General features: G+C 42.5%; 1 protein-coding gene across 1 annotated transcript in view; it reads right to left on the bottom strand.

The window, feature by feature from the left end:
• The window catches only part of SLC26A5 (solute carrier family 26 member 5), a 40,254-nt gene that overhangs the window by 13,987 nt on the left and 13,261 nt on the right, over nucleotides 1–13,006 (bottom strand). Inside the window, exons 7-12 of the mRNA XM_020886079.2 lie at nucleotides 11,154–11,236; nucleotides 6,584–6,731; nucleotides 5,323–5,436; nucleotides 4,265–4,342; nucleotides 3,489–3,584; nucleotides 3,182–3,288 (exon numbers count right to left, since the gene is read on the bottom strand). Of these exons, the coding sequence (XP_020741738.1) occupies nucleotides 3,182–3,288; nucleotides 3,489–3,584; nucleotides 4,265–4,342; nucleotides 5,323–5,436; nucleotides 6,584–6,731; nucleotides 11,154–11,236 (626 nt within the window). The remainder of the gene's footprint in view (nucleotides 1–3,181; nucleotides 3,289–3,488; nucleotides 3,585–4,264; nucleotides 4,343–5,322; nucleotides 5,437–6,583; nucleotides 6,732–11,153; nucleotides 11,237–13,006) is intronic.

Raw genomic sequence — 13,006 nt, 5'->3', positions numbered from 1 at the left:
TTTTAAAAGAGACTCAAAATGTTGTCCATATGTTGCAATCTAGTTGCCAGGGGGCAAGGGTGAGTAGGGGTTAACACAGGGACCACAGGTGGCAACAGTGGTAAAGAACCTGCCTGCCAAAGCAGGAGACATGGGAGATGAGGGTTTGATCCCAGGGTTGGGAAGATGCCCTGGAGGAGGAAATGGCAACTCATTCCAGTATTCTCGCCTGGAGAATCCCATGTACAGAGGAGCCTGGAGGTTTACAGTCCACAGGGTCGCAAAGAGTTGGATATAACTGAAGTGACTTAGCATATGGACCACACAAAACACAAGTAACCTGGAGACACGCGAGGTGCTGGAGGACCAAAGCACTGTTGTGGGCACACAGGGGAGGATGAGAGCTCTCTGGCTGGGTGAGTGGGGTCTCCGCGTATGAGGATTTCAACAGGTGCAGAAAAGGTCTTCCTGACCAGCTGGAGTGCACTGAAAACCCTCAGGTCTAAATACTCCTTGTTTCTTTCCTAATCACCCCAAGGAGCAAGAAAGTCTTTATGAACTCTGATGGGGTTTCATCTGGCCATTTCTTACGCTTATTATCACTTGTACCTTGATTATGGTTACTGAAGCACTTATAACCATGTATTTCAATTTCTTGAAGATGGATTATAAAATGCTCTTTAAGAATTAGCCTCTGGGTTTACAAAAACTCATATTTGAATCATTGTCTACCACTTGCTGTATGATCTTAATCAATTCAGGCCCAAGTTTCCACATCTGTGAAATGGGGATGCTAACAGTCATTGGTCTATACGGATAAAATGATACAAAGCATGGATCTTTGCACAGAGCCAGGCACATAACCACACTAATTTAATGCCACCATTACTTCATTACCATGATTAGCATCATCATCATGATTATGAATCGATCATTCTTAGGAGAGTGCAGCCTTTTTGAAGGGAAGGACCATGTTTTATCTACTGCAATATTCCTAGAGCCTAGCATCTCTATGAGAACATAGAACTCCCTCAAAAAATTTATCCAATTAAGATTATAATTTTTAAGAAAAGCTTATAATTATTTTAATATGTTTCCCCCCCACCTCAGCTGGGGCAGGGGGAAGCTGAATTTCCATCACATTTATATCATTGCCACATTGCCTGCAGGAAGAAGACATCTGGAACTATTTGCTGATGAACTGACTGTCCCTTAACATTATTGGCTATGAGGGAGTCTGGGTGTTTGGAAGACAAGCAAAGCCAGTGGAGCACTAGCCCTCTCTGGGTAGCCTGCTCCGATTATAGAAAAAGAAGCAGCTGAAAATAAACAAGTAGCCTGAATAGTGGCTCCCCAAACTCTAACCGACAAAGGCCCAGCACAATCACCAACAGGGACAAAACATAAAAAATGAAGTTTACTAAATCATTTGGGAGAGAAAAAGAAGCAGAGCATTTAAAAACAACCTAACTTTAAAATTTATAAGAAATCACAAACTACTATTTGGGTGAAAAAAACAAAAAGTGAAAAAAAATCTTGAATTCTATACCACGGCTTTTTTAAAGGATATTTGTTGTTGTTGTTTAGTTGCTAAGTCATGTCTGACTCTTTGGGACCTCACAGACTGCAGCATGCCAGGATTCCCTGTCCTTCACTATCTCCCAGGGTTTGTTCAAACTCATGTCCATTGAGTCAGTGATGCCATCCAACCCTCTCATCCTCTGTCACCCCCTTCTCCTCCTGCCCTCAAGTTTTCCCAGCATCAGGGTCTTTTCCAAGAGTTGACTCTTCCCATCAGGTGACCAAAGTATTGAAGCTTCAGCTTTAGCATCAGTCCTTCCAGTGAATATTCAGGGTTGATTTCCTTTAGGATTGACTGGTTTGATCTCCTTGCTGTTCAAGGGACTCTCAAGAGTCTTCTCCAGAACCACTGTTTGAAAGCATCAACTCATTGGCACTCAGCCTTCTTTATGGTCCAACTCTCACATCCATACATGACTGCTGGAAAACCATAAATTTGGCTATATGGACCTTTGTCCATATCTATATCATAAAGGATATAGATATTTTTAAATCATTATGTTCACTAAAGCTCTGAGATAAAGAACTCTTGCATGTACTAACAATGTTCTTATGAAAACAAGTGGGGGACTTCTTGTTATATAAAAAAGAGTGATAGGGTAGAGTTTGTTATTAAAAACAGTGTAATTCTTATCTTGAGTTTAGATTCCACATGTTAACATTTCCCTTTATGTAGTTTTTGATGAGGAAAATGTTCATTTCCTTCCTTCAGAGTAGGAAGCAACCCATCATTCTCCATCTAGCAGCTCTTCAATAAACCACAATCAAAACTTTAACTATCATGTGATTTGCAACTACAGACAAAGGCAGACTAACCTCATTTTCATTCCTCCTGTGTTAAATTTGCTGGGTGCATAATATGAGTCAGGCACTGTGCTAGGCTCTTCACATGCATTATCCTCATCTGAACCTCACTGTGACTCTCTGAGGGAGCAAGTATTAGACTCATTTTATAGAGGCGGAGACGGAGGCTGTCATGTAAAATGACAGAGCATATAGAGAGTGAAAGCCGGGACTTGAATCCACGGTTGTCTGACTCCAAAGTCAGGCTATTTGGAAACAAGATTTCTTTATTGTTTTCTTTGTAGTGAGTTATTTATTTATCATGAACACACTGTTTTTTTAAAAAGTTCTTTTATACCTTCTCTATTGGGCTCAGCTTCCTGCTAGGAGAAGAGATGACGGGCGATAACAGTTCAGGGTGGAGGAAGGAACAGCTGAAGCCCCACATATGGTAACGTGGTGTCAGAGTCTGCTCCATGTCATCAAAACCTACGTCAGCACGCAGTGCCAAAGACTGCAAGAATACACAGTTCATTCAGAAGAGGGGACGTAAGCCAGGGTGCCACAGGGGCTGGAATGGCAGGAACCATGAGACAAATCAGGTTCTTTTTAAAAAGTCACTAATGTAAATATAAACTGTGACAGAGTAGAGCATCTGGCAAGATCCTATTGAGTTTTCCATCTGGCCTTTTGTTTATTTAGCCAGCAAGCCCGTGAGTCCTCAGCTCCCTCTCATGCAGATCAGAAGTAATCAAAGAGCTTTCTTTGACCAGGCTGAGCTTTGGTCACTGGTGAAGTGTCAGGCAGGACACACACCCAAGCCAATCTGCGCTCTCACCTCTGTGTTCTATAAATCACAGTCAGCAGTGCGATGATCACGGCAGTAATCAAGCCATAGTCCAGTCCCAGGAACAAGGAGGAAACAAAAGTGGTAAGCCAGATGGTCTAAACAAAAAAAAAGAGAGCTTTAGGTAGAATCATGTGAAAACTTCCTGAGTCACACACACACACACACACATATCCTTGCTTAACAGGATACTGCATATAATAACTGGCCACAGTAACTTATCTTTCTCACATTTTTACCGGCAACAATTCATCTGTTGCTATGACATACTCACCTAACTATCACCTTTGCTACTTACCAGCTCTATTTTGCTGGTTCTCCAGAAAAAGGGGAGATCTGAGAACTGCATAAACATTCCTTTCAGGTTGACGATCACAATGGCCGACAGCACAGCCTGAAACACAGCACATCCACATGTGCCTCTCCTCTCGTGTCCAGAGACCCCGTGGACACAGTGTCCTCAGGAGCCTTGCTGATGCCTCACTGTCGTCCTGATGCCCTCCCCACATCCTCTCTCCACTCACTTCCTACACAGCAGTGACGGTACGTTTGGAGCCAAGAACACTTGGATTTTCAGGACTTGGTTAGCTAAAATGGGCTCTGGAAAACCAGGTTTATATTCTAGTAGCAAACCTGTATGGTGGCTAACAGGTTTAGAATTAAATGGTACTCAAGGAATGATTTCCCCCATGGCCTTCCTACATTATGAGTTTTCTACTCTATATTGTTCCTATATTCTTCTAGATTAAATGTTTTATGAGTGTAGGAAATCTCAAATTTTTAATAGAAGTATAAGGTCATAGAAGATCAGAGAGAAGGGACCTTGGAGATAAACCAAATCCAAACCTCCACTTTGCAGATAAGGAAACAGAACCAGAGATGTTGAGAAGGCTTCCCGTAGGTCCCAGGTATAGGCAGATTGTGGAAGAGGATACTGACCCTACTGTTGACCCTTTTTGCTACTACCCTACTAGGGTTATAGTAAAAACCCACGAGAGTCACAAAAATATCAACTAATAAAACTGTAAAATCTCTACACATGGAAAAACCTCTCACCAAGTCCAAGGTACACACCTGAGGTAGTGATTCAAAGAGAAATCCAGTGGCTAATATGACCAGCAGAATCATTAATGAGGCCAAACAACCTGCAAGCTGGATGAGAAAAGACACATGGAAGGGGCTTTTAGGAGACTTGAGTGAGAAGTGGGACATGGCTTGCTCTTAGTCTCTTGAAAATCACTATGGAAAGATACGGCTTCACATAAGTCATCCATATACCGCTACACAAACCTGTAACTGTTTCCTACTCCGTTTCTGAGGTTTTGGTTCCTCTTACAGCCTTCAGGTGAAAGTCGCCCAGTCATATCTGACTCTTTGTGACCCCAGGACTATACTACTGTCCATGAAATTCTCCTGGCTAGAATACTGGAGTGGGTAGCCATTCCCTTCTCCAGGGGATCTTCCTAACCCAGGGATTGAACCCAGGTCTGCCGCATTGCAGGCGGATTCTTTACCAGCTGAACCACCAGGAAGTCTTTTAGCCTTTAAACAGACGCTGAAATGCTTAAACACTCTGAATGAAATGCCCATGCCAGTGGTGGAGAAAAGGAGATATATGGTGCAGACCTAAGACACACAGCGGCCAGAAGAGTTCAGACATCGCTTTGTTGTCCATTTGCAGTAGCAACATGTGGTTATTTAAATTGTAAAAAGTAAATTAAATAAAATAAAAAGTTCAGATCTTGGTTGGACAAGCCACGTTTCAAGTGCTCAAGAAGGCCATGTGACTAGAGGCTGCCATATTGGACAGCACAAATATCGAACATTTCCATCAGAAAGTTCTATGGAACGGGGCTGGCAATCTGCCCATACTCACTCTCGGGCTTTCACGACAATATCCTATGTCTGAACCTTGAGGTTTACTGGTAGTCAGGAGTGTTAATTTTTTTTGATTTGACTAGCGAATATACTCCTTTTCTACAGATTCATTTCTTTGTGATTTGCTTCAACCGATCATACCTTTCTCTGATTCATACACAGCTCACTGGAGCAGGGATCTTCAGGCAGAATAAAATCAGGAGATTAGTTTATCACCCAAATCACCAGACCTTAGAGGCCAGCTGCATACACACCTGTGTCTTCCCTCCAGTTCCCTCCTGGACAAGGCTTCGAGACAAGGAGCATGAAATTGAAAAAGTCTGGAAGAGTGAGCCAATGGAATTGCACAGTCCCAGGGCAATGAGCTCCTTTTCCATGTGGAAGGAAAGCACAAAAGAGATCAGTTATTTTTCAGGAAGACAGGCATTATGACCCTTTTAAAGGACATCTTCAACAGTACAGGCTGTCTATTCATTCTCTTTCCAGATATAAAAATTTGTTTAGCATGAGTTCAAAATAGGAATTGTTGCATACTTTAAGGTGGGAGAAAAACATTTTGAATTTTTATTGTGTTAGAGATAAATGCTGTGATCATCACCTAGCCCCCTGTTTTCTAAACGCACTCTCTACACAATTAATATTTTTGTTTTTTAAAGAAAACTTCAGCAACAGGGACAAAATATTTTGGATGTTTAAGAGAAAATTATTGGTGGATAGGACTACTGGCATCTTTTAAATGCCTGGGCTCATGTTCATCCAGGAACCCATGCCAGTGCCCTCTTTGGACCAGTGACTGAGTCCTTATCTCAGGGCAACTTCTGGTCTTCCTAGTTGGATCACTGTGTCTCATACAAACATAGAACATCTAGTCTCCTCTTAGAACTACACAGTGTTAGAGTAACACTGTCAAACCAAACTAATGGCTCATGGTATTCAGATTAAATACTCTATCTGCAGCTATCTTATAAAGGAAGGCAGGAAATAATATATTTGGGTGAAGAATCATAAACTCAAAGTTTAATGAACAAAGAGAAAGCTTCTGAGTAGAGTAAAAATGGCCCTGGAAAAATATTAGATTCTCAGACTGTGAGCTTTTATTTATTTTCTTAGTTGGAGGCTAATTACTTTACAATATTGTAGTGGTTTTTGCCATACATTGACATGAATAGCCATGGATTTACAAGTGTTCCCCATCCCGATCCCCCCTCCCCACCCCATCCCTCTGGGTCTTCCCAGTGCACCAGCCCTGAGCACTTGTCTCATGCATCCAACCTGGACTGGCGATCTCTTTCACACTTGATAATATACATGTTTTGATGCTGGGCTGTGAGCTTTAAAGTAGGGACAGCACCGAGAGGAATCTGGCAAACTGTAAACTTCAGAGTGGAGATATCACCTACTGATGAGGTGAGGTAGGATTCAGTACCTCAGTGTTCTGATGATTTAATGCCTCGCACAGTACAGCAAGATGACCATACCGCTAGGAAGCATCTGCAGAAAATTAATTATTTTTACCTGATTGCCATCAACCTGGTAGCCATGCTTATTTGCCAAGGTCTTGGCCATTGAGATGGTGACTGAGAACCCAACGATGGCTATGGCAATGGCATCCACGTACACAAGGTGGAAGAGGCTGGTGTCCGGATTGGCTGGAGGCAGCAGCCTGAAAAGTGAAGCCGACTTTAACCTGGGTGTTGTGACCATTGGAAAAAACCATGCAGCTAGAGGGGAGCACTTAGTGGGGGGAGGGCACTATCTGAAGATGAGGTAATCAGCACTTGGGTACTTGTTCTGGCAAAAAGCAGGGCCCTCTTTGATGCAGAGGTTCTTTCCAGGCCCCACCCCCAGAGTGCCAGCTTTCAAACTGAATAGGTTATCAGCAGAGATCCAATGCCACTTTATTTAGAAAAGGAGTAACCCCATACCTCTCGGCTCCCCGTACGGCAGGTGTAAGTAAGACTGAGGAGTAGGAAGAAGAGAGGGTCAGTGAAGTGTTCAGATGCCACAATGCATTCAAACCAAAACTGAGGTGAGGAGGGAGCTGGACGCTATCTTACTGGAGAATTACTACTGTCCAGGCAACACGAGGGATACTCACTGCTCTCCCCTGCTATTTGATGTAAGGACTTTGCTTTTCCCCACATCCCTTTAGGTGAGTTTCTAACATGGGAAAGGAGCAGCGGCAGATTATACTCCTTGGGTCTCACCTGGGAACCCTAGGAGTCTGGAGCGGCCATAAGTGTGACTCCTGGAGCTTCCTAATGGGGAACCTAATTTTATGGTCCGTTCCTATAGTTTGGAACCTTTGTCCTAAAAGAACAGAATAGGTATTCCTGGAATCATATGGGGGAAAGGACAATAGAGGTTTTCAAAGGCACCTGCTCCAGTTCAAGGCATTGGGCTAAATAATAATAACATCAATTAACTGATGCACAGTATTATACTTTTATAGTCATTTATTAGGTGCTTCTTTTTGTGCCAGGTTCTGTGTTCACCTATCTTTAACAGCACTGTGAGCTAAGCACCATTATAATCCCCATTTTACAGATGAAGAAAATGAGGCATAGTGAGGCCAAGCAATTTGTCCAAGATCAAATGACTCATCTACCAAGTTCAACAAAACTGTGAAGAACCTGCCTCTCCATGTTATTTCTCATACTGTGTCATATCACAATGATGAAGGGGTTGTCTCAGGTTCTGGCGTAAGGGAAAGGAGGGGAGCAAAGGAAAGGAACCTAGCATGTGTTAAACCCAAGTTATGTGCTACATGCTTGACATATGTCATCTCGTTTGTCCTTACAACAATCCTTTTACACAGGTCTCATTATTATCCCAATTTATAGGTGAAAAAAATGGATATTTGCAGAGTTAAGTGACCTACTGAAGACAGAGCTGGGAATCAGACCCAGGAGGTCTGATTATAAAACTTACTGCCCTTTCCTGCAACTTTGCTGCATAAGCATTAATCAGGAGAGAAGGCATGGCAGCAGGTTTGGGTCTGAGGAATAAGAATATGAGAAAAGAATGTATGCGGCAATGAATTAAGAGAAGTAAACCAAGGAACGTGATATAGTGCCATGAATGGGATCTTTTAACAGTCATCTATCAATTTCTGGACACTGTACTGTGTATTTAAGTGTGTGTGTGGGCATGAATGGGATCTTTTAACAGTCATCTATCAATTTCTGGACACTGTACTGTGTATTTAAGTGTGTGTGTGGGTAAGTGTGGGTGTTACAGCAGTGTTTTCAAATACAATCACTAACAATTCCTCCCTTACATGTGTGTGCTGCTCCCATATCTAGATGTTGTCTGTTTCCCCTCTAGTTGAATCGGGCTGGCCATTTGATTTGCTTTGACCAGAATGTGGTGGGAGTGATGCTGGATGAGTGCGGTAAGCCGCTTGGCAGCTTCTGCTCTTCTGTCCTGCTGCCCTGAGCCGATACACAGAGACCCCGGCTACCCCACTGGAGACCCGTGTGGAGAGAAGACGCCAGCTCGCCCTCAGCTGCTCCAGCCTCTGCAGCTGAGCGGTCAGACATCTGAGCGAGGCCCTCTCGGTTCCCCAGAGTCTGTGGCTGCCTGAGAGACCCCAAGCGAGACAATCAGTTGGGCCTCACTTACACGGAAAAACTGTGGGCAAATAAACCACTGTTGTTTGGCAATGAGGCTCATATATTACTGAAGTGGTATGACTGTACATAGATAGGATGTTAGACAGGCATTATTGGTTTCCTGCCTGGTTTTGAGCAAAGTTCCATAAAGATAAGGTTTCTGGGAAGCCAAGTTTCAAAACGGTATTTTTTTTTTTTTTATTTTAAGGTTTAGCTTTTACTAATAGAAGGAAAGCATATTTGGGTATAATGCAATAGGGAAAGGAAGGTATTAGGTAGGAATTATGGTGGCATGTGAATTTTAAAAAGGAGAAATCTAAGTGTAAGAATTCACCATGTAAATTACTTGTGATTAGTTATTGAATAGGGTTATCCATTGGATCCAAAGACTCATGTTTATCACTTGACTATGTTAGCGACCCAGGTGTGAGGTAATGGAAAGATCACAACCTGGGTGTCAGAAGACTGAGTTCTGACTCCAGGTTGGGACTCACCAAACCGCACTCACATCTCTCAAATGTCACCTTCCCTGACACCCTACCTAAAAGAGCAACTCCAGCCCCTCCTGTCTCTTTCCTGGCTTCCCCTGTCTTACGGCATGTCTCACTACTGATGTATTGCCTATTTCTCCTAGTAGAATATCAGCTCCATGACAGCAAAGACTTTTTTTGCTCCCATGTTCAATTCTGTTTTTAACTGCTGTGTCCCTAGCACCTAATAGGCACTCAATAAATATATGCTGAATAAGTGAGAATAAATGAACTTTTTAATCTGTTAAGTGAGGATAACACACGTCGACAGTGTTATTGTGAGCCATCACAATACTTTTTTAAGTACTTTTAAAAGTACTTAAAAAATTATAAGTGCACGTAGAAAAGCAAGGATTATCACTGTGTTATACTTTTACATGAGTCATAAGTAACGCATTTATGATAGCAATTCACTGAAGCTGAGTGCAGGCTTCCTCCTTCAACACTTGCTCCCTGGGAGAACTCTGGCTTGGAGAGCAACTCCTCCTCCCTGGGCTTCCCTGGAGATTCTTAGCTGGTCCCTGGGGCAAGCCCTGATGGAATATGCCAGGTTCTTTCGATATCCAACATCTGGGCAAATGTCTGACTCGGTTATTTTGCAAGGAGAGGAGAGGGTGGCATGAAGGAGATGGTACCAGGGACAGAAAGACACAGACACACAGAGAGAGACAGAGGGAGCCAGAGATGATCAGAGAGGGACAGACGAGACCGGGAGAGGCTCGTAGTCACTCTTACTCCTTTACATATAAAAAATCATAGTAAAAACTTTAAAATGTAGAATTAAATAAGAGAAAAACAGATGAAGCAAGGCAGCAATATGTGGTCTAAAATAAGAAAACTGGTTGAAATAATGAGCCACAGAACTTTCAATTAACACGTCTAGACAATGCACTGTGGGCCAGGTGCTACATGGACAGCTTTACCTGCGCTGTTTCCCGTAGCTCTCACAACTGCCCCTCAGATAGTCATTAATTACCATGCTTACCTGGCAGAGGAGGAAACTGAGGCTTTGAGATGGTATGTGACTTGCCCAAGGTCACCAAGCTACTGACAGGCTAGATTTAGGTCATTTTGCTTTTTAAACTCCTATGCTACACAGGAAGAGATCTATTAATAAAAAACTGGCAAGTGCTATATAGGGAAAAAAACAAAATGAAAAACCACATGCCATTGTTGGTGGGACTGTAAAATGGTGCAACAATTATGGAAAACATTATGGAGGCTCTCAAAAAGTTAAACTAGAACTATCATATGATCTAGCAATCCCACTTCTATGTGTATATCCAAAACAACTAAAAACAGGGTCTTGAAGAGATATTTGTATACTCATGCTCATAGCAGGATCAGTCACAATAGCTAAGAGGGGGAAGCAACCCAAATGTCCATCAGTGAATGAATGGATAAACAAAGCGTGGTACAGACACACTGTGGAATTTTATTCCCCTTTAAAGAGGAAGAAAATCTTGTCACATGCTATAACATGAACCTTGATGATATTATGCTAAATGAAATAAGCCAGTCACAAAAAAGGCAAATAGTATATGATTCCACTTATGAGTACTAAAATAATCAGATTCATAGAGATAGAAAGTAGGGCCTGGAGGGAAAGCAGAACAGAGAGTTACTGTTTAACAGCATAGAGTTTCAGATTTGCAAGGTGAAAAAGTTCTGGAGATAGGTTTCACAACAATGTGACTGTACTGAGTATACTGAACTGTGCACTTAATGATTAAAATGGTGAATTTTATGTTATTATTATTATTTTTGCCACAATAACCTCTGCCACACATACACAAGCTAAAAAAACACCCCAAACCCTTAGCTATTTGATATATAGGAGAAAATGATTTTTCATTTCAAGAATACTAAAGTAGGAGGTATAAGCAGTAATTCATTCACTGATTATTTAAGTCATATTGTTACTTATAACTATTTTCCTACCCCAGAGGAAGTGTGCCAACGACATCCACATTGTATGATTCATGCAGGTTAAACCCAGCCGAAATGCCAGTTCCCATAACCACCTGAAAGAGACGCAAACCTGAATGCATTAGAAATAGACATTCAAACATCACAAAAGTAAGCTTCAAATAACTTGTTAGCCAAGCCAAATCTATTCTCACACATTCTGTTTTAAAAAGAAGAATTATAGTCAGCTCCCAGCATTTCTAACTTCTCCTAAAGACTCTTCTCCACAACATTAAAGTGGACTCCACAGTCTCCTTGTGACCTGGAATTCTTTCCTCTTTACTTTGCTCTGTTTCATCCTGAGGCATTTGGCTAGTTTGGCGACAAACAGAAAGAAGCCGTAAAACCTTCTAGGAGTTGGCTTTGCATTTAGGGCAAGTAAGATGGGGCTCCAGCCAAGGTGGCACAAACAAAGGACATGAAATATGTCTTGTGAGGGTGATACAGTGACAGTGTATCATTGTAAAAGCTATGTTTGGATCTACAGTTGTGGATCAGCGTCCTGTGGACTCTGCCTCCAGGACAGCAGCACCTCCAGAAGGCTGACTCCCGTGTCTGTGGGAGAGTCAGGGCGAAACCGCCTGTCACTGAGTGTCCTTATACATAAGGTTTTCTGGATTTAGTCTGTGTGTGGAGTACAAGCCTCACTGAGCTACAAGAAGAAGATAACAGAAGACATAGCAACTTTCTTCATCCCAAAGCACGACCGCCTGTAGGCTTCTCCACATGGGTTACTCAGGAGCAAAGGAATAGGGGTGGCCAGAGAAGGGAGCCAGTCCCCCACGGAGGCGCCTGCTGCAGGGAACCAAGAGGAAGGTAAGCTCACGGTCAGACACAGCAGCCCGCGAGGCCAGGGGCATGGCTGCTTCTGGCCCCAGGATGAAATGCCTCTTCTTTGTTGGTGGTGATGTCTGTCACCCTTAACTGCATCTGTTGTGCATCTCAAACTGGGGGAGTGCCCCCAAACTCAAATCCACAGCATACACATGGCTCAAGTCTCTGGAGCATCAACTTTATGCAGTGGTAAATAATTCAAACCACAGCTTTCCTACCAGTACACACAGATGCATTTTGAAACAGAATACAAAACCCCAAACAATTTTATGATAAGAAAGAAATTTTATGTTTAAAGAGAGTCATGCAGATACTGTTCCCAATTTTCCAGCATGGCTTCCTTCTTCCCAGCTCTGCGGAACACACAAATAAGTAAAAAACCCAAAATCTAAAAACCAAAAAAACACAGGTTCACCATAATTACAATGAAAGAACTCTGGAGAACCACTGCTCTGGGAAACATGAGGAAAACTTTAAAGGGAATCTGGAAAGTAGACAGAGCTAGGAACCTCAGACAGGAAAAACAGTCTTCATTATTTACTTCATGATTAGGGCTTGTCCTTCTCCTTTGCCATGCAAGGAAGCTGAGAACCTCCTGTTGTTCTCCAAGAGGAAACAGGAACTCTGTGTCAAACCCCAGTGATAGAACAAGTCTTGAGATGATGAGAAACAGGCCTATTTGGGTGTAATGAGATGAAAGCAAGGAACAGGATCAAAGGCACTGGCTTCCTTGTGAGTTATACCAGCCGGTAGGGTTTGGGGCTAGAACTTCTTGCTAAATTTGGATCAGATACCTATCCTTTTTATTTCTTCTCCTGCGGTTCCCAAACTATACACCAAAGTGCCCCAGAGTCCCAAGGAGAGCTCGCTGGGTCTGTGAGACTTTCATGGGAAATAGGGACACCTGTCAGATACCATGCAAACTTCTAGTTTGAGTAGTTCACAGTTTCCACATTAGTTCCTATTATGTTGGTTTCAGTCATACCAAAGGT

The sequence above is a fragment of the Odocoileus virginianus genome, chromosome 1 (genome assembly GCF_023699985.2).
Source record: "Odocoileus virginianus isolate 20LAN1187 ecotype Illinois chromosome 1, Ovbor_1.2, whole genome shotgun sequence".
In the NCBI taxonomy this organism is placed as follows: Eukaryota; Metazoa; Chordata; class Mammalia; order Artiodactyla; family Cervidae; genus Odocoileus; species Odocoileus virginianus.
This window is presented reverse-complemented; position numbering and strand designations above follow the sequence as displayed.